The sequence below is a fragment of the Somniosus microcephalus genome, unplaced genomic scaffold, assembly GCF_052327205.1.
Source record: "Somniosus microcephalus isolate GS21.2 unplaced genomic scaffold, FLI_Smic_1.0 unresolved_chr4, whole genome shotgun sequence".
In the NCBI taxonomy this organism is placed as follows: domain Eukaryota; kingdom Metazoa; phylum Chordata; class Chondrichthyes; order Squaliformes; family Somniosidae; genus Somniosus; species Somniosus microcephalus.
The window spans coordinates 44,524,183-44,545,841 of NW_028225182.1; the positions used below are offsets into that span (position 1 = coordinate 44,524,183).

Here is a 21,659-nt window from a genome sequence, read left to right on the forward strand (position 1 = left end):
ATTGAAGCAATGAGTGGGATTGAGATCTGGAATGTGGCAAGGAGTGTGATTGGGACCTGGATTGGAGCAAGGAGTGGGATTGGAATGCGAATTGGAGCAAGGAGCTGGATTGGGATCCGGATGGAAGAAAGGAGTGTGATTGGGATCTGGATTGCAGCAAGGAGTGGTGTTGGGATCTAGACTGGAGCATGGAGTAGGATTGGGATCCAGATTGGAGCAAGGACTGGGATTGGGTTCCGAATTGGAGCAAAGTGTGGGATTGGGATCCAGCTGCAGCAAGGAGTGGGATTCGTATCTAGACTGGAGCAAGGAGTGGGATTGGGATCCGAATTGTAGCAAGGAGTGGGATTGGGATCTGGATTGGAGCAAGGAGTGGGATTGGGATCTGGATTGGAGCAAGGAGTGGGATTGGGATCTAGACTGGAGCAAGGAGTGGGATTGGGATCTGGATTGGAGCAAGGAGTGGTATTCGGATCTGGATTGGAGCAAGGAGTGGGATTGGGATCTAGACTGAAGCAAGGAGTGGGATTGGGATCTGGATTGGAGCAATGGGTGGGATTGGGACTGGATTGGAGCAAGGAGCGGAATTGGGATCTGGATTGGAGCAAGGAGTGGGATTGGGATCTGGATTGGAGCAAGGAGCGGAATTGGGATCTGGATTGCAGCAAGGATTGGGATTGGGATCTAGATTGGAGCAAGGAGCGGAATTGGGATCTGGATTGCAGCAAGGAGTGGGATTGGGATCTAGATTGGAGCAAGGAGTGGGATTGGGATCCGGATTGGAGCAAGGAGTGGGATTCGGATCCGGATTGGAGCAAGGAGTGGGATTGGAATCTAGATTGGAGCAAGGAGTGAGATTGGGATCTAGACTGGAACAAGGAGTGGGATTGGGATCTAGACTGGAGCAAGGAGTGGGATTGGGATCTAGACTGGAGCAAGGAGTGGGATTGGGATCTAGACTGGAGCAAGGAGTCAGATTGGGATCTTGACTGGAGCAAGGAGTCGGATTGGGATTGGAGCCAATATTGGATTTGGATCCAGGGATGAGATTAGGTGTGTAGATAAAATTGGGAGGAGAGCCAGGGTTAGGATTGGTGCCAGGAATAGGGATGAGCTCCGGACTGGTGCCAGTACTGGATTTGCATTGAATGGGATTGGGATTGAGGATTGGGGACGGGTGCTGCAGGAGAGGATTTGGAGTCGGGACTGGGATGAGAATGAGGACTGGAATTGCTGGTCAGGCTGGGATCGGCACCAGGAGCGGGGCGGAGCCGGGGGTTGGTCTGAACTTTCACCGCCCCGGGGCGGGCCAGGATCGATAAAGCTGCCCCTCCGGCTCCAGCCCTGCTCAAGGCGGCGAGGCTCCTGCCTGGGCTCCGGGCACCATGTGGATCCGCTTCGCTCCGCTCCGACTGCCCCTGGAGCGCAGGCTGCAGACTCTGGGAGTCCTGCAATGGGTCTTCTCATTCCTCGCTCTCGGTAAGTTTCATCCGAGCGGATCCCCAATGGACCCACTGCCCCTGGAGCCTCTCCCCCTGGAGCCACTCCCCCTGGACCGTCTCCCCCTGGACCCCCAGCCCCTGGAGCCTCTCCCCCTGGAGCCACTCCCCCTGGACCGTCTCCCCCTGGACCCCCAGCCCCTGGAGCCGCTCCCCCTGGACCCCCAGCCCCTGGACCCTCTCCCCCTGGACCCCGAGCCCCTGGACCCTCTCCCCCTGGACCCCCAGCCCCTGGACCCTCTCCCCCTGGACCCCCAGCCCCTGGACCCTCTCCCCCTGGAACCCCAGCCCCTGGAGCCTCTCCCCCTGGACCCCCAGCCCCTGGACCCCCAGCCCCTGGACCCTCTCCCCCTGGACCGTCTCCCCCTGGACCCCCAGCCCCTGGAGCCTCTCCCCCTGGAGCCACTCCCCCTGGACCGTCTCCCCCTGGACCCCCAGCCCCTGGAGCCGCTCCCCCTGGACCCCCAGCCCCTGGACCCTCTCCCCCTGGACCCCGAGCCCCTGGACCCTCTCCCCCTGGACCCCCAGCCCCTGGACCCTCTCCCCCTGGACCCCCAGCCCCTGGACCCTCTCCCCCTGGAACCCCAGCCCCTGGAGCCTCTCCCCCTGGACCCCCAGCCCCTGGACCCCCAGCCCCTGGACCCTCTCCCCCTGGAGCCCCAGCCCCTGGACCCTCTCCCCCTGGAACCCCAGCCCCTGGACCCTCTCCCCCTGGACCCCCAGCCCCTGGACCCTCTCCCCCTGGAACCCCAGCCCCTGGAGCCTCTCCCCCTGGACCCCCAGCCCCTGGACCCTCTCCCCCTGGAACCCCAGCCCCTGGACCCTCTCCCCCTGGAACCCCAGCCCCTGGACCCTCTCCCCCTGGACCCCAGCCCCTGGACCCTCTCCCACAGGAACCCCAGCTCCTGGAGCCTCTCCCCCTGGACCCACTGCCTCTGGACCCTCACCCCCTGGACCCTCTCCCCCTGGACCCTCTCCCCCTGGACCCTCTCCCCCTGGACCCTCTCCCCCTGGACCCCCAGCCCCTGGACCCTCTCCCCCTGGACCCCCAGCCCCTGGAGCCCCTCCCCCTGGACCCCCAGCCCCAGGACACTCACCCCCTGGACCCCAGCCCCTGGACCCGCTCCCCCTGGACCCACTGCCCCTGGTCCCTCTCCCCCTGGACCCACTGCCCCTGGTCCCTCTCCCCCTGGACCCACTGCCCCTGGTCCCTCTCCCCCTGGACCCACTGCCCCTGGTCCCTCTCCCCCTGGACCCACTGCCCCTGGAGCCTCTCCCCCTGGACCCCCAGCACCTGGACCCCCAGCCCCTGGACCCACTACCCCATGACCCCCAGCCCCTGGACCCTCTGCCCCTGGACCCTCTGCCCCTGGACCCACTCCCCCTGGACCCTCTCCCCCTGGACCCTCTCCCCCTGGACCCTCTCCTCCTGGACCCTCTCCCCCTGGACCCCCAGCCCCTGGAGCCTCTCCCCCTGGACCCCCAGCCCCTGGACCCCCAGCCCCTGGAAACTCACCCCCTGGACCCCCAGCCCCTGGACCCCCAGCCCCTGGACCCTCTCCCCCTGGACCCTCTCCCCCTGGACCCTCTCCCCCTGGACCCACTCCCCCTGGACCCCCAGCCCCTGGACCCCACCCCCTGGACTCCCAGCACATGTAGCTCAGCCCTGGAGCCTCTCCCCCTGGACCCTCTCCCCCTGGACCCTCTCCCCCTGGACCCCCACCCCCTGGACCCCCAGCACATGTAGCTCAGCTCTGGACCCTCTCCCCCTGGACACTCTCCCTCTGGACCCTCTCCCCCTGGACCCCCTCCCCCTGGACCCCCAGCCCCTGGACCCACTGCCCCTGGACCCTCTCCTCCTGGACCCTCTCCTCCTGGAACTCCAGCCCCTGGACCCCCAGCCACTGGACCCAATCCCCCTGGACCCTCTCCCCCTGGACCCACTCCCCCTGGACCCCCAGCCCCTGGACCCCCACCCCCTGTACTCCCAGCACATGTAGCTCAGCCCTGGAGCCTCTCCCCCTGGACACACTCCTCCTGGACCCTCTCCCCCTGGACCCTCTCCCCCTGGATGCACTCCCCCTGGACCCCCAGCCCCTGGACCCCCACTCCCTGGACCCCCAGAACATGTAGCTCAGCCCTGGACCCTCTCCCCCTGGACACTCTCCACCTGGACCCTCTCCACCTGGACCCTCTCCCCCCTGGAACCCCAGCCCCTGGACCCCCACCCCCTGGACCCCCAACACATGTAGCTCAGCCCTGGACCCTCTCCCCCTGGACACTCTCCCCCTGGACCCCCAGCACATGTAGCTCAGCCCTGGACCCTCTCCCCCTGGACCCTCTCCCCCTGGATGCACTCCCCCTGGACCCCCAGCCCCTGGACCCCCACTCCCTGGACCCCCAGAACATGTAGCTCAGCCCTGGACCCTCTCCCCCTGGACACTCTCCACCTGGACCCTCTCCACCTGGACCCTCTCCCCCCTGGAACCCCAGCCCCTGGACCCCCACCCCCTGGACCCCCAACACATGTAGCTCAGCCCTGGACCCTCTCCCCCTGGACACTCTCCCCCTGGACCCCCAGCACATGTAGCTCAGCCCTGGACCCTCTCCCCCTGGACCCTCTCCCCCTGGACCCACTGCCCCTGGACCCTCACCCCCTGGACCCTCTCCCCCTGGACCCCCTCCCCCTGGACCCAGTCCCCCCTGGACCATCTCCCCCTGGACCACCTCCCCCTGGACCCTCTCCCCCTGGACCCTCTCCCCCTGGACCCTCTCCCCCTGAAACCCCAGCCCCTGGAGCACCTCCCCCTGGACCCCAGCCCCTGGACACTCACCCCCTGGACCCCCAGCCCCTGGACCCGCTCCCCCTGGACCCTCTCCCCCTGGACCCACTGCCCCTGGTCCCTCTCCCCCTGGACCCACTGCCCCTTGTCCCTCTCCCCCTGGACCCACTGCCCCTGGAGCCTCTCCCCCTGGACCCCCAGCCCCTGGATCCCCAGCCCCTGGACCCCCAGCCCCTGGACCCACTACCCCATGACCCCCAGCCCCTGGACCCACTGCCCCTGGACCCCCAGCCCCTGGACCCTCTCCCCCTGGACCCCCAGCCCCTGGACCCTTTCCCCCTGGACCCCCAGCCCCTGGACCCTCTCCCCCTGGAACCCCAGCCCCTGGAGCCTCTCCCCCTGGACCCCCAGCCCCTGGACCCCCAGCCCCTGGACCATCTCCCCCTGGAACCCCAGCCCCTGGACCCTCTCCCCCTGGAACCCCAGCCCCTGGACCCTCTCCCCCTGGACCCCCAGCCCCTGGACCCCAGCCCCTGGACCCTCTCCCACAGGAACCCCAGCTCCTGGAGCCTCTCCCCCTGGACCCACTGCCCCTGGACCCTCACCCCCTGGACCCACTCCCCCTGGACCCCCACCTCCTGGACCCTCTCCCCCTGGTCCCTCTCCCCCTGGACCCTCTCCCCGTGGACCCTCTCCCCCGGACTCTCTCCCCCTGGTCCCCCTCCCCCTGGGCACTCACCCCTGGACCCTCCCCCCCCCCGGACCCTCTCCGCCTGGACCCTCCCCCCCCTGGATTCTCTCCCCCTGGATTCTCTCCCCCTGGATTCTCTCCCCCTGGATTCTCTGCCCCTGGACCCTCTCCCCCTGGACCCTGTCCCCCTGGACCCTGTCCCCCTGGACTCTCTCCCCCCGGACCCCTCCCCCAGGACTCTCTCCCCCTGGATCTCCCTCCCTGGACCCTCTCTCCCTGGACCCTCTCCACCTGGACCCTCTCCCCCTGGACCCTCTCCCTCTGGACCCTCTCCCCCTGGACCCTCTCCCCCTGGACCCTCTCCCCCTGGACCCTCTCCCCCTGGACCCGCTCCCCCTGGACCCTCTCCCCCAGGACTCTCTCCCCCTGGACCTCCCCCCCAGGACTCTCTCCCCCTGGACCCTCTCCCCTGGTCCCTCCCCCCCGGAGACTCTCCCCTGGTTCCTCTCCCCCTGGACCCTCACCCCCTGGTCCCTGTCCCCTGGTCCCTCTCCCCCTGGACCCTCTCCCACTGGTCCCTGTCCCCTGGTCCCTCTCCCCCTAGACCCTCTCCCCTTGGACCCTCTCCCCCTGGACCCTCTCCCCCTGGACCTTCCCTCCCAGGACCCTCTCCCCCTGGACCTCTCCCCCTGGACTCTCTCCCCCTGGACCCTCTCCCCCTGGACCCTCTCCCCCTGGACCTCTCCCCCTGGACTCTCTCCCCCAGGACTCTCTCCCCCTGGTCCCTCTCCCCCTGGTCCCTCTCCCCCCTGGTCCCTCTCCCCCCTGGGCCCTCTCCCCCTGGACCTCTCCCCCAGGACCCTCTCCCCCAGGACCCTCTCCCCCTGGACCCTCTCCCCCCGGACCCTCTCCCCCTGGTTACACTCCCCCTGGTCCCTCTCCCCCATGTCCCGCTCCCCCTGGACCCTCTCCCCCTCACCCCCCAGGTCTCTCTCTTCCCCCTCACCCCCCAGGTCTCTCCCCCTCACCCCCCAGGTCTCTCCCCCTCACCCCCCAGGTCTCTCTCCCCCTCACCCCCCAGGACTCTCATCTCCCCCCTCAGATCTCTCTCCCCCCCCCCCCAGATTTCCCCTGAGACCTGCCGGGGTAACCGCACTGGCGGATTGCCTAATCTGTTCGGGTGGTGTTATAAAGCAGGATTGTAATTTATATTAAATATTTATACATGTACATTGCAAAGCAATTTGTCGCAATTAGCGCGAGGGATCTTGGGGAGGTAATTAACATCAAGGTTGCAGTTTGACGATGGGGAAACTGTCTGCTGAATGAGCCTGCTTGGCAAATATTGGTGTCGACATCAGTGTTTACTGTTTAGTCTGGTTAGTTGCACAATGGACGGGGCAAGTGTGTGTCTCCGATAGGTGCTGGGCCGGGTGGAGTGTAGTGTCAGCCATAAGCTGCCTCTCTGTAAGGAGCCCTGCCAACATTTCACTGGCCGTAAGTCTGAGGAGCTGCACTGGGCACAGCAGAGCACCCGCCTCTTGAACTTTGAAATGTGTCCTGCGTCTGGCTGGCCCAGTCCACTCGTTGCTGTTTATCCCCTCCCATCCAGTTCCCTCTTGGCCCCCCTGCACTAGCTGCCCTCTGGTACCCTTGCGCAAGTGGAAATGTTCCTGTGTGTAAGCCGAGACAGTGAGTGTAGGTGGGCTATTTGACTATGTAGGGCATCGCATTTGATCTTCGCCCTCACTCGATGTCCACCCACGCATACATTCCAGCAGGGTCCCTGGTTCCCACCCCGCCCCCCCCCCCGGCCTGTCTCAGGTGCACCGTACCAGTTGTAGTGTCCCAATTTCCACGCTGAATAAGATACAACAGCTCAGCCCAGATCGGGGATGGGCCCTGGCACAGGACGCCTCTAATGGGATTATCTGGGCACGCTGCTGGAACTCCCTCCCGAACAGCACCGTGGGAGCACCTTCACCACACGGACTGCAGCGGTTTAAGAAGGCGGCTCACCGCCACCTTCTCGAGGGCAATTAGGGAATGGGCAATAAAGGCCAGCCTCGCCAGCGACGCCCACATCCCAAGAATTAAAACAAAAACTCGCCATGCAGACACACACACTCTCGCATGCAGGAACCCTGCCTGATCTTTTTGCCTCCCACCCCACGGTCCCAAACTCTAGGATGATGAGCCGGAATGTGGTCCTCACCACTTCCCCAGCTGAAATTAGCTAACAGCGCAGGCCGGAGATTGCACCTGGGATCATCTTGGTCTGCACGACACTCACTGACCCAGTCATCCAGACAGCCCATTCCAGCTCCTTGATCTGTTCGTATCCTGGACTATGAATCTAGGCTCTCTCTCTCTTTCCACCTCCCCGCCCCCGCCACCACCCAACCCATTATATATTAATGATCTAGACGAGGGAACTAGCTGTAATATCTCCAAGTTTGCAGACGACACAAAGCTGGGTGGGCGTGTGTGCTGTGAGGAGGATGCCGAGAAACTCCAGTATGATTTGGACAGGTTGGGTGATTGGGCAGAAGCATGGCAGAGGCAGTATAATAATGTGGATAAATGTGAGGTTATCCACTTTGGTGGCAAGAACAGGAAGGCAGATTATTATCTGAACGGCAATAGATTGGGAGGAGGGGAAGTGCAACGAGACCTGGGCGTCCTTGTGCACCAGTCGCTGAAGGTAAGCATGCAGGTGCAGCAGGCGGTTAAGATGGCAAATGGTATGCTGGCCTTCATAGCGAGAGGATTCGAGTACAGGAACAAGGATGCCTTGCTGCAGTTGTACAGGGCCTTGGTGAGACCACATCTTGAGCATTGTGTGCAGTTTTGGTTGCCTTATCGGAGGAAGGATGTTCTTGACATGGAGGGAGTGCAGCGAAGATTCACCAGACTGATACCTGGGATGGCAGGAATGACGTATGAAGAGAGATTGAGTCGATTGGGCTTATATTCGCCAGAGTTTAGAAGAATGAGAGGGGATCTCATTGAAACTTATAAAATTCTAACAGGACTAGACAGACTAGATGCAGGAAGGATGTTCCCGATGGCGGGGGAGTCCAGAACCAGGGGTCACAGTCTAAGAATAAGGGGTAAGCCACTTAGGGCTGAGATGAGGAGGAATTTCTTCACCCAGAGAGTGGTGAACCTGTGGAATTCTCTACCTCAGAAGGCAGTTGAGGCCAATTCATTAAATATATTCAAGAAGGAGTTGGATATATTTCTTAAGGCTAAAGGGATCAAGGGATATGGGGAGAAGGCAGGGACAGGGTATTGAATTTGGATGATCAGCCATGATCTCATTGAATGGCAGAGCAGGCTCAAGGGGCCGAATGGCCTACTCCTGCTCCTATCTTCTATGTTTCTATGTAACCCTCTTCTTTTTCCTCTTGTCTCTCCTGCTCTATGTCTGTTCTCCGCTGCCATGCGAGGTGTCTCCCTGCGCATGTTATGCGGTGTGGAATAGCTTGTTGGCCCTTTTTAAATTCTTTGCACTTAACAACAACAACAACTTGTATTTATACAGCGCCTTTAACATTGTAAAACGTCCCAAGGCGCTTCGCAGGAGCGATTATCAAACAAAATTTGACACCGAGCCACATAAGAAGATATTAGGACAGGTGACCAAAACCTTGGTCAAAGATGTCGGTTTTAAGGAGCGTCTTAAAGGAGGAGAGAGAGAGGCGGAGAGGTTTAGGATGGGAATTCCAGAGCTTAGGGCTGAGGCAGCTGAAGGCACAGCGCCAATGGTGGAGCGATTAAAATCGGGGATGCTCAAGAGGCCGGAATTAGAGGAGCGCAGAGATCTCGGAGGGTTGTGGGGCTGGAGGAGATAATAGAGATAGGGAGGGGGCGAGGGCCATGGAGGGATTTGAAAACCAAGGACGAGAATTTTGAAATTGAGCCGTTGCTTAACCGGGAGCCAATGTAGGTCAGCGGGTGCAGGGGGTGATGGGTGAATGGGACTTGGTGCGAGTTAGGACATGGGCAGCCGAGTTTTGGATGACCTCAGGTTTACATAGGGTGGAATGTGGGAGGCCAGCCAGGAGTGCGTTAGAATAGTCAAGTCCAGAGGTAACAAAGGCATGTGACATGAATCAGTCATTTATGAAAGAAAGACTTATGAAATAATACTGGGCGGCCTGCGGGTGGCGCTGTCCAGGGAGAGTATAAATACTTGGGTGTGGGCCCAGCTTGCGCAGGACATTCTTAACAGGAACTAGTGAAGGACACAACTAGACCTCCATGTTGTAAAACAGTTGATTAAAGCTTTGTTTAACGCTTAGACCAAGTGCCTCGGAGTTTTCTTACGTCAGCATGGATGAGGGTTTCAGCAGCGAAGGAGCTGAGGCCACGCCCTCGCTGTCACAACCAGCCTCGGTTATCTCCGCAGACTTCATGTTGTTCACAGAGACCCCAACCATTCTGAGCACCAACAACTTACATTTATAACATAGATAACGATCCCAAGGCGCTTCGGCGGCATAATCAAAAAGAAACTGGGCACCCGGCCAAAGGAGATATTAGGACAGGTGACCAAAAGCTCGGTCCAAGAGGTGGGTTTAAAGTTGGCCTGAACACTTCCCTCTGCAACTGGACCCTGGACTTCCTAACAAACAGACCCCAGTCTGTCAAATTAGGTAACCACACCTCCCCCCCCAACCCTGAACACGGGGGCCCCCACAAGGATGTGTGCTGAGCCCCGTCCTCTACTCCCTCTTCACCCACGACTGTGTGGCTGTTCATGGTTCCAACACCATCATCAAGTTTGCGGATGATACCACGGTAGTAGGCCAGATCACCAACAACGATGAGTCAGCCTACAGGGAGGAGGTCCAGCATCTCGTGAAGTGGTGCGCCGATAACAACCTGGCCCTTAACATCAAGAAAACCAAAGAAATCATTGTGGACTTCAGGAAGTCTAAAGGTGGAAGTCACACCCCCATCCACATCAATGGGGCTGTTGTGGAAAGGGTGGACAGCTTTAAGTTCCTCGGAGTCCACATCACGGAAGACCTCTCCTGGTCCCTCAATACCTCCTCTCTGGTGAAGAAGGCCCAGCAGCGCCTATATTTCCTAAGGAGGCTGAAGGGATGTAACCTGTCGCCCCTGATCCTCTCTAACTTTTACCGCTGCACAATAGAGAGCATCCTGACGAACTGTATCACAGTATGGTATGGCAGCAGTAGCTACTATGACCGGAAAGCCCTGCAGCGGGTAGTCAAAACTGCCCAACGCATTACCGGCACCCGGCTACCGACCATAGAGCACATATACCAGAAACGCTGTTTACGGAGGTCACGGTCCATCATCAAAGACCCTACCCACCCCAGCCACAGTCTGTTCGCCCTCCTGCCATCTGGGAGACGCTACAGATGCATTCGCACCCGTACGACCAGATTTAGGAACAGCTTCTTTCCCAGGGCTGTCATCCTACTGAACTCCACAAATAAACACTAAAGCCTGCACATCTGCCCATGCACTTTATTATGGTTATGTTTATGTTAATATATTACAAGCCAAATGAATGTTGAATGTTTAAATGTCTTAATCTAAATGTACACTCTCGGGAGCCGCAAGCCTACATTTCGTTGCACTGCACTGTGCACTAACAATGACAATAAAAGTTGATTATGATTATGATTATGATAAAGGAGGAGAGAGAGAGAGAGAGACAGAGAGGTTTAGGGAGGGAATTCCAGAACGTGGGGTCTCGGCAGCTGAAGGCACGGCCGCCCATGGTGGAGGGAAGGGAGAGCGATGCGCAAAAAAGGCCAGAATTGAAGGAAGGGAGAGTTTATTGGGTAGGGCGGGGGTTGGCGGGCTGGACGAGATTACATAGATAGGGAGGAGTGAGGCCGTTGAGCGATTCTGAACGCGAGGATGAGAGTTTTTAAATTTGAAGTGTTGGGCAGTTGGGAACTTTGGACTTTGGAGAGGAACGGGAGGGTGGAGATGGGGCGGTAGTTTGGAAGGAACGAGGGATTGAGGGGGCTGGGGAGAAGGTGTTGACGGCTGTTTCGATAGGGAGCGAGACCCGAGGAGAGGGAATTATTTACAGTATCCGCTCGCAGAGGAGTCAGGAAGGGAAGTTAGCATTCATAGAAACATAGAAACATAGAAGATAGGAGCAGGAGTCGGCCATTCGGCCCCTCGAGCCTGCTCCGCCATTCAATGCGATCATGGCTGATCATCCAAATTCAGTACCCTGTCCCTGCCTTCTTTCCATATCCCTTGATCCCTTTAGCCTTAAGAACTATATCTAACTCCTTCTTGAATATATTTAATGAATTGGCCTCCACTGCCTTCTGTGGTAGAGAATTCCACAGGTTTACCACTCTCTGGGTGAAGAAATTCCTCCTCATCTCAGTCCTAAATGGCTTACTCCTTATCCTTCGACTGTGACCCCTGGTTCTGGACTCCCCGACCATCAGGAACATCCTTCCTGCATCTAGTCTGTCCAGTCCTGTCAGAATTTTATAGGTTTCGATGAGATCCCCTCTCATTCTTCTAAACTCCAGCGAGTATAAGCCCAATCGTCCCAATCTCTCCTCATACGTCATTCCTGCCATCCCAGGTATCAGCCTGGTGAATCTTCGCTGAACTCCTTCCATGGCAAGAACATCCTTCCTCAGATAAGGCGACCAAAACTGCACACAATACTCAAGGTGTGGTCTCACCAAGGCCTTGTACAACTGCAGCAAGACATCCTTGTTCCTGTACTCGAATCCTCTCGTTACGAAGGCCAACATACCATTTGCCTTCTTAGCCACCTGCTGCACCTGCATGCTTATCTTCAGCGACTGAAGTTTAGAGGGAATGCTGCCAAAAGGTGGGCTTGTAAGAGAGTGTGAGGGGAGATGGGAGAGAAACGAGAGACTCCTTTTAATTTCTGTGTTCAGCACAGTGCTGTCTGGCTGTCTTCGTCCTGCTCCTCCTCACTGACTACTGGTACGTTGCCGCCCTTTATGCCGGATGGCAATACTTGGACCGACAGACGCCAGCCATGGGCGGCCGGAGATCAGTGCGAATCCGGAACTCGGTGGTGTGGCGTTATTTCCGCGATTACTTTCCGATCACGGTGAGTTATCACAACCAATGTCCGGGCGCTGACTGAACGTAAAGTGCTGCAAAGCTGCAATCAAAATGGCACGCCTCCCCTTCCTCATGAATGGCTCAGTGCTTAAATGCAACACCCACTGACTAACATCGAGCAAGACAAGCCCCGCCCCCCCTGCCCACTCTGTGACCCTCCCCTCCCCTCCGCCCTGTGACCAATGCACCCATTCATTTTTATGTTTGGTGTGTGATTCCCTTTAAAATTTTTATTCGCAGCATTTTTGCCCATTCCCTAATTGCCCTCGAGAAGGTGGTGGTGAGCCGCCTTATACAACTGAGTGGCTCGCTCGGCCATTTCAGAGTGGCAGTTAAGAGTCAACCACATTGCTGTGGAACTGGAGTCGCTATCGGCCAGACCGGGTAAGGGCGGTAGATTTCCTACCCTAAAAGGACATTAAGTGAACCAGATGGGTTTTTACGATAATCCGATATTTTCATGGTCACCATTACCGACACTAGCTTTTCATTCCAGATTTATTTATCAACTGAATTTAAATTCCCCAGCTGCCGTGGTGGGATTTGAACTTGGGGTCTCCGGATCATTAGCCCAGGCTTCATGCATTACTAGTCCAGTGACATGACCGCTGCGCTGCCGTACCCGCACGCGCGGGGTCTTTTCCAGCCGAACAGCTGGTGAGCGGCCTGCGCGGGAGCCTCCCGATCGGTGCCCGCACGGCTCCACGCCCAACCTGGGAGCCCTGCCCTGAGTGCCCAACCTGGGAGCCCTGCCCTGAGTCCCCTGTCCGTGTGTCTCGGAACATCGCCGGAGATCGGTGAGGCTCCATCACGGCCGAATAGCCCAGCGGCACACGCCCCCCACCCCCCACCCACCCCCCCCGGGTTCGTGCGGGACGAACGGCCACTTGGGTGAGGGACTGGGAGCTGTGCACACTTGTCAACGCCCCCCCACCCCCGCTACCACCCCCGTCCTTCCTCTGCCCCACACCCAAGCGCCTCTGGAGGAGCGGGGGGCGGGAGAACGTTGGAGTGGGAAAAGCAAACTCCTCGTCTCACCAGAATTTGGTGATTGCCGTTAACCCAACTCCGGGGGAGGGGGCGGGTGATCGGGGGGCGGGGGGGGCATCAAATGTCGCTGGGAAAGCCGACCGCCAGCACTCGGTGACTTCATCGAATCATCGAAATTTACGGCATGGACAGAGGCTATTCGGCCCACCGTGTCCGTGCCGGCCGACAGAGAGCGATCCAGCCTAATCTCACTTTCCAGCTCTTGGTCCGTAGCCCTGTAGGTTACGGCACTTCAAGTGCATATCCAAGTACTTTTTAAATGTGGTGAGGGTCTCTGCCTCGACCACCCTTTCAGGCAGTGAGTTCCAGACCTCCACCACCCTCTGGGTGAAGAAAGTTCTCCTCAACTCCCCTCTAATCCTTCTACTTTAAATCTGTGACCCCTGGTTATTGACCTCTCTGCTAAGGGAAATAGGTCCTTCCTATCCACTCTATCGAGGCCCCTCATAATTTTATACACCTCAATTAAGTCTCCCCTCAGCCTCCACTGTTCCAAAGGAAAAACCCCAGCCTCTCCAATCTTTCCTCACAGCTAAAATTCCCGAGCCCAGGCAACTTCCTGGTAAATCTCCTCCGCACCCTGTCCGGTGCAGTCGTGTCCTTCCTGTAATGTGGTGACCTGAACTGCACGCCTGTTATTTCATGACGTTATTTTCTCTCTCCCACTCTCGGCGAAGCTGGTGAAAACGGCCGAACTGGATCCGAAGCACAACTACCTGTTTGGGTTCCACCCTCACGGCGTCCTGGTGGCCGGCGCCTTCGGCAACTTCTGCACGGAGGCGACTGGCTTCTCCCGGCTCTTCCCCGGTCTCACCGCCTACCTGATGATGCTGCCCTTCTGGTTCAAGGTGCCCTTCTTCAGGGATTACATCATGTGCGGAAGTGAGTTGCAAAGAAAGGCTCGCTGTTTCTGCAGCGCCCTCGCGCGGCCACCGGACGTCCCAAAGCGTTTCGCAGCCAAGGAAGTGTTTTTTTTTGAAGTGTGGTCACTGTTGTAATGTGGGAAACGCGGCAGCCAATATGCGCACAGCAAGATCTCACAATGTGATAATGACCAGGTCACAGAATCACAGAAACCCCACAGTGCAGATAGAGGCCATTTCGGCCCATCGAGCCTGCACCGACACATATCCCACCTGATCCCCGTAACCCCACGTATTTAATCCCCCTAACACTAAGGGTCAATTTATCATAGCCAATCAACCTAACCCACACATCTTTGGACTGTGGGAGGAAACCGGAGCACCCGGAGGAAACCCACGCAAACACGGGGAGAATGTGCAAACTCCACACAGACAGTCGCCCGAGGCCGGATTCGAAGCCGGGTCCCTGGCGCTGTGAGGCAACAGTGCTAACCACTATGCCACCGTGCTGATTTTTTTTAGTGCTGTTGATTGAGAGATAAATATTGGCCCAGGACACCGGGGAGAACTCCCCTGCTCTACTTCAAAATAGTGCTGCGGGATCATTTACGTCTACCTGAGAGAGCAAATGGGACCACGGTTTAACGTCTCATCCGAAAGACGGCATCTCCGACAGCTTAGCACTCCCTCAGTACTGCCCCTCCGACAGTGTGGCTCGCCCTCAGTACTGCCCCTCCGACAGTGTGGCTCGCCCTCAGTACTGCCCCTCCGACAGTGTGGCGTTCCATCAGTACTGCCCCTCCGACAGTGCGGCACTCCCTCAGTACTGCCCCTCCGACAGTGCGGCGTTCCATCAGTACTGCCCCTCCGACAGTGCGGCACTCCCTCAGTACTGCCCCTCCGACAGTGTGGCTCGCCCTCAGTACTGCCCCTCCGACAGTGCACTGCTCCCTCAGTACTGCCCCTCCGACAGTGCGGCGTTCCATCAGTACTGCCCCTCCGACAGTGCGGCGTTCCATCAGTACTGCCCCTCCGACAGTGTGCCGCTCCCTCAGTACTGCCCCTCCGACAGTGCGGTGCTCCCTCAGTACTGACCCTCCGACAGTGTGGCGTTCCATCAGTACTGACCCTCCGACAGTGCGGCGCTCCCTCAGTACTGCCCCTCCGACAGTGCGGTGCTCCCTCAGTACTGACCCTCCGACAGTGTGGCACTCCCTCAGTACTGACCCTCCGACAGTGTGGTGCTCCCTCAGTACTGCCCCTCCGACAGTGTGGCACTCCCTCAGTACCGCCCCTCCGACAGTGCGGCGCTCCCTCAGTACTGCCCCTCCGACAGTGCGGTGCTCCCTCAGTACTGACCCTCCGACAGTGTGGCACTCCCTCAGTACCGCCCCTCCGACAGTGTGGCACTCCCTCAGTACTGACCCTCCGACAGTGCGGCGCTCCCTTAGTACTACCCCTCCGACAGTGCGGCGCTCCCTCAGTACTGCCCCTCCGACAGTGCGGCGCTCCCTTAGTACTACCCCTCCGACAGTGCGGCACTCCCCCAGTACTGCCCCTCCGACAGTGCGGCGCTCCCCAGTACTGCACTGGGTGTGTCAGCCTAGATTTTTGTGCTCAAGTCTCTGGAGTGGGACTTGAACCCACAACCTTCTGACTCAGAGGCGAGGGTGCTGCCCACTGAGCCACAGCTGACACTGAGTTGGGTGGCTGAACCGTAAGCTCTGTGCGTGTGTGTGCCAGTTGTGCTCGGTGCTTGTTGTTTAAACTTCGGTGCGACCCTGGATCAGGGAAAGTCCCAATTAAAACCGGTCTAGAGGTTCCTGCTCCCGATGGTAATCTGGTGACACCTGCTTAAGAACATAAGAAATAGGAGCAGGAGTAGGCCATTCGGCCCCTCAAGCCTGCTCCGCCATTCAATAAGATCATGGCTGATCTTCTACCTTATCTCCACTTTCCTGCGCTATCCCCATATCCCTTGCTTCCCTTAATATTCAAAAATCTACCGATCTCTGTCTTGAATATACTCAATGACTGAGCCTCCACAGCCCTCTGGGGTCGAGAATTCCAAAGGTTCACCACGCTCTGAGTGAAGAAATTTCTCCTCATCTCAGTCCGAAATGGCCGACCCCTTATTCTGAGACTGTGACCCCTGGTTCTAGACTCCCCAGCCAGGGGAAACATCCTCCCTGCATCTACCCTGTCAAGCCCTGTAAGAATTTTGTATGTTTCAATGAGATCACCTCTCATTCTTCTAAACTCTAGAGAATATAGGTCTAGTCTACTCAATCTCTCCTCAAAGGACAATCCCCCCATCCCAGGAACCAGTCTGGTGAACCTTCGCTGCACTCCCTCTATGGCAAGTCTATTCTTCCTTGGTTGGGAAACCGCATCGCACTCGGCGGTGATGCTTCCACCGTGGCTGATTATCCTGCCGACCGCACATGAAGTGTGGCCACTTGGGTGAGATGTTGAGGGGAGTGGGGCCAGTCATAGCCCAGCACGTGTTGGCTCCTGTAGCAGAGAGAGCAAGGGTTGGGGGTCGGGGGGGGAGAATTATAAGGTTGGCCAAAAATAAACCTGGGTGGTGAGGGTGAGTCAAGGGGCCCCCTTGTTGGGTGTGTCACTTCCTCTTGGTTTTAGCCTGTCTGGATGTCTCTTGTTGCTATTCCAGGGCTCCGTGTCTTTGGAGTGAGTTTCTGGTCGGCCTCTAGTTCACTGTGACTCCCAATGGCTCCTCTATCGGCACAATCTGGTTGCTGAACATCCAACAGTTCTCTGCCAAAGAAGCCCCCCCTCGAGTAAATTCACCCCTGTTTTTTTTAGATACAAGGTGGCGACTGACCTGGGAGAGAGGCTTCAGAAACTTGCCCCAACAAAAGGGGAAAATAAAGAGAGTGGGTGGAGGTAAAATGATGGGGGAAAGGGGAGTTGGAGAGCCGGACATGGAAAGGAGCGGAGGCACTTCCAGTGATGAGACACAATTTACTACAGCCTTTATCCGTGAGCAATGCCGTGGGAGGTCCACTAGAACTAATCAATGAATGCAGACTGGGAAGGAGGCCATGCTGGAGTTAGAAAGATTTATTTAATGATTTGGGGAGTCAGGAGGTGAGACACTCGCCGCAGAATACCCAGCCTGTGACCTGCTCTTGTCGCCAGTATTGATGTCGCTGGACAAGTCTTTTATTTTTTTTATTCGCTCCTGGGATGTGGACGTCGCTGGCAAGGCCAGCATTTATCGCCCATCCCTAATCGCCCTCGAGAAGGTGGTGGTGAGCCGCCTTCTTGAACCGCTGCAGTCCGTGTGGTGAAGGTGCTCCCACAGCGCTGTTAGGGAGGGAGTTCCAGGATTTTGACCCAGCGACGATGAAGGACCGGCGATATACTTCTAAGTCAGGATGGTGTGTGACTTGGAGGTGGTGGTGTTCCCGTGCACCTGCTGCCCATGTCCTTCTAGGTGGAAGAGGTCGCGGGTTTGGGAGGTGCTGCCGAAGAAGCCTTGGCGAGTTGCTGCAGTGCATCTTGTAGATGGTACAAACTGCAGCCACGGTGCGCCGGTGGTGGAGGGAGTGAATGTTTAAGGTGGTGGATGGGGTGACAATCAAGCGGGCTGCTTTGTCCTGGATGGCGTCGAGCTTCTTGAGTGTTGTTGGAGCTGCACTCATCCAGGCAAGTGGAGAGTATTCCATCACACTCCTGACTTGTGCCTTGTCGATGGTGGAAAGGCTTTGGGGAGTCAGGAGGTGAGACACTCGCCGCAGAATACCCAGCCTCTGGCCTGCTCTTGTAGCCAGTATTTATGTGGCTGGACCAGTTAAGATTCTGGTCAATGGTGACCCTCCACGATGTTGATGTTGGGGGATTTGGTGATGGTAATGCCGTTGAATGTCAATCCATAAGCAATGCCACGGGAAAGCCTTCTGGCATCATTTTTAAGATGTCTCCCGATGTAGCGCCTTCACTAATTGGCTGTTGCCTTTGTTGCAATTTCTTTGCAGGCCTGGTCTCCTCCGATAAACAGAGTGCCAATTACATCCTCAGCCAGCCAGGTGGTGGCCACGTGGCAGTGCTGGTGGTGGGGGGAGCACCGGAGGCGCTGGATGCCCGCCCGGGGGCTCTGACGTTGCAGGTGCTCGAGAGGAAGGGTTTTGTCAAGCTGGCGCTGAAGACCGGGTAAGGGCGGGCGCTCGCCCCCGAAAACGCGTGGTGGGGGGGCGCGGCGGGCTGCGCCAGAGGGCAGCTCCACAGGTGCCGCCTTGGCCGGTGTGGCCGAGGAGGTGGGCATGAACTCGGGCACGTCCCTGCGTGGGGAGCTGGCGGTGAGCGGGAATGAAGGAGCGATTCTCTTCAGCCCACGCACTCGGGGTCGCTGTGCCCCTTCGTCCCAGGCTAATCGGAGTCAAGAGGTCGTCCCTGCCCATTCTATTGGGATGGGGTGGGGTGGGGCTGGGGGGCATTGAGCTGTCTGAGTTGTTTAAAGGCCCAGTCCTGGAAGGGGAGGGAATCATGGGCATTGCTGGGTATCCCGTTCATAACTACCACGTAACACGGACTCTGTGTGAGGGGACTGGTGGGGGGCATGGCGCGGATTAGGGGTACACAGGTTCGATATGGCAGGCGTAACACCTGCCGGATTTGTGCCCGTTGTCCCTGTTTGGGATGGGGGGGGGCAGTTTCAAGGCCGCTCCTCATCCCCCAGTCTTCATGTACAAGGTTGAAGGGATGTCGCTCGACTATTCATCCATGGGGGGAGCACCACAGTTAAACCCGATCCTGTTTCCCCGCCCCCCCAACCCCACCCGGGAGACGGGTGGGGTCGCTGTGTAAACCAGCCGGGGGCAAGTGCTGTAGCTCACCCAGAAGGACTTGCATTTCTATAGCGCCTTTCACGAGCACTGGACGTCCCAAAGTGCTTTACAGCCAATTAAGTACTTTTGGAGTGTAGTCACTGTTGTAATGTAGGAAACGGGGCAGCCAATTTGCGCACAGCAACGTGATAATGATCAGATAATCTGTTTCAGTGATGTTGATTGAGGGATAAATATTGGCCCCAGGACACAGGGGAGAACTCCCCCTGCTCTTCTTCAAAATAGTGCCATGGGATCTTTTACATCCACCTGGCCTTCATAGCGAGAGGGTTCGAGTACAGGAGCAAGGAAGTCTTGCTGCAGTTGTACAGGGCCTTGGTGAGACCACACCTTGAGTATTGTGTGCAGTTTTGGTCGCCTTATCTGAGGAAGGATGTTCTTGCCATGGAGGGAGTGCAGTGAAGATTCACCAGGCTGATACCTGGGATGGCAGGAATGACGTATGAAGAGAGATTGGGTCGATTGGGTTTATACTCGCTAGAGTTTAGAAGAATGACAGGGGATCTCATTGAAACTTATAAAATTCTAACAGGACTAGACAGACTAGATGCAGGAAGGATGTTCCCGATGGCGGGGGAGTCCAGAACCAGGGGTCACAGTCTAAGGATAAGGGGTAAGCCATTTAGGACTGAGATGAAGAGGAATTTCTTCACCCAGAGAGTGGTGAACCTGTGGAATTCTCTACCACAGAAGGCAGTAGAGGCCAATTCATTAAATATATTCAAGAAGGAGTTAGATATATTTCTTAAGGTTAAAGGGATCAAGGGATATGGGGAGAAAGCAGTGACAGGGTACTGAATTTGGATGATCAGTCATGATCGCATTGAATGGCGGAGCAGGCTCGAGGGGCCGAATGGCCTACTCCTGCTCCTATCTTCTATGTTTCTATGATAGGGTAGATGCAGGTCTCGGTTTAAAGTCTCATCAGAACGATGGCACCTCCGACAATGCAGCACTCCCTCAGTACTACCCCTCCGACAGTACGGCACTCCCTCAGTACTGCCCCTCCGACAGTGCGGCATTCCCTCGGTACTGCCCCTCCGACAGTGCGCCGCTCCCTCGGTACTGCCCCTCCGACAGTGCACCGCTCCCTCAGTACTGCCCCTCTGACAGTGCGGCGCTCCCTCAGTACTGCCCCTCTGACAGTGCAGCGCTCCCTCAGTACTGCCCCTCCGACAGTGTGGTGCACCCTCAGTACTGCCCCTCCGACAGTGCGGTGCTACCTCAGTACTGCCCCTCCGACAGTGCGGCGCTCCCTCAGTACTGCCCCTCCGACAGTGCGGTGCACCCTCAGTACTGCCCCTCCAACAGTGCGGTGCTCCCTCAACATTGCCCCTCCGACAGTGCGCCGCTCCCTCGGTACTGCGCCTCCGACAGTGCGCCGCTCCCTCGTTACTGCCCCTCCGACAGTGCACCGCTCCCTCAGTACTGCCCCTCTGACAGTGCGGCGCTCCCTCAGTACTGCCCCTCTGACAGTGCAGCGCTCCCTCAGTACTGCCCCTCCGACAGTGTGGTGCACCCTCAGTACTGCCCCTCCGACAGTGCGGTGCTACCTCAGTACTGCCCCTCCGACAGTGCGGCGCTCCCTCAGTACTGCCCCTCCGACAGTGCGGTGCACCCTCAGTACTGCCCCTCCGACAGTGCGGTGCTCCCTCAACATTGCCCCTCCGACAGTGCGCCGCTCCCTCGGTACTGCGCCTCCGACAGTGCGCCGCTCCCTCGGTACTGCCCCTCTGACAGTGCGGCGCTCCCTCGGTACTGCCCCTCTGACAGTGCGGCGCTCCCTCAGTACTGCCCCTCTGACAGTGCGGCGCTCCCTCAGTACTGCCCCTCTGACAGTGCAGCGCTCCCTCAGTACTGCCCCTCCGACAGTGTGGTGCACCCTCAGTACTGCCCCTCCGACAGTGCGGTGCTACCTCAGTACTGCCCCTCCGACAGTGCGGCGCTCCCTCAGTACTGCCCCTCCGACAGTGCGGTGCACCCTCAGTACTGCCCCTCCGACAGTGCGGTGCTCCCTCAACATTGCCCCTCCGACAGTGCGCCGCTCCCTCGGTACTGCGCCTCCGACAGTGCGCCGCTCCCTCGGTACTGCCCCTCTGACAGTGCGGCGCTCCCTCGGTACTGCCCCTCTGACAGTGCGGCGCTCCCTCAGTACTGCCCCTCCGACAGTGCGGCGCTCCCTCAGTACTGCCCCTCCGACAGTGCGGCGCTCCCTCAGTACTGCCCCTCCGACAGTGCGGCGCTCCCTCAGTACTGCCCCTCCGACAGTGCGGCGCTCCCTCAGTACTGCCCCTCCGACAGTGCGGTGCTCCCTCAGTACTGCCCCTCCGACAGTGCGGTGCTCCCTCAGTACTGCCCCTCCGACAGTGCGGTGCTCCCTCAGTACTGCCCCTCCGACAGTGCGGTGCACCCTCAGTACTGCCCCTCCGACAGTGCGGTGCTCCCTCAACATTGCCCCTCCGACAGTGCGCCGCTCCCTCGGTACTGCGCCTCCGACAGTGCGCCGCTCCCTCGGTACTGCCCCTCTGACAGTGCGGCGCTCCCTCGGTACTGCCCCTCTGACAGTGCGGCGCTCCCTCAGTACTGCCCCTCTGACAGTGCGGCGCTCCCTCAGTACTGCCCCTCTGACAGTGCAGCGCTCCCTCAGTACTGCCCCTCCGACAGTGTGGTGCACCCTCAGTACTGCCCCTCCGACAGTGCGGTGCTACCTCAGTACTGCCCCTCCGACAGTGCGGCGCTCCCTCAGTACTGCCCCTCCGACAGTGCGGTGCACCCTCAGTACTGCC

The 21,659-nt window shown here is 58.6% G+C and overlaps 1 protein-coding gene across 1 annotated transcript in view; it reads left to right on the forward strand.

The window, feature by feature from the left end:
• Positions 1–1,261: 1,261 nt before the first annotated feature.
• Positions 1,262–21,659, forward strand: part of mogat3a (monoacylglycerol O-acyltransferase 3a) — a 32,049-nt gene continuing 11,651 nt past the window's right edge. The window contains exons 1-4 of the mRNA XM_085977432.1: positions 1,262–1,479; positions 11,897–12,075; positions 13,817–14,021; positions 18,004–18,178. Of these exons, the coding sequence (XP_085833558.1) occupies positions 1,386–1,479; positions 11,897–12,075; positions 13,817–14,021; positions 18,004–18,178 (653 nt within the window). The 5' untranslated portion in view covers positions 1,262–1,385. The remainder of the gene's footprint in view (positions 1,480–11,896; positions 12,076–13,816; positions 14,022–18,003; positions 18,179–21,659) is intronic.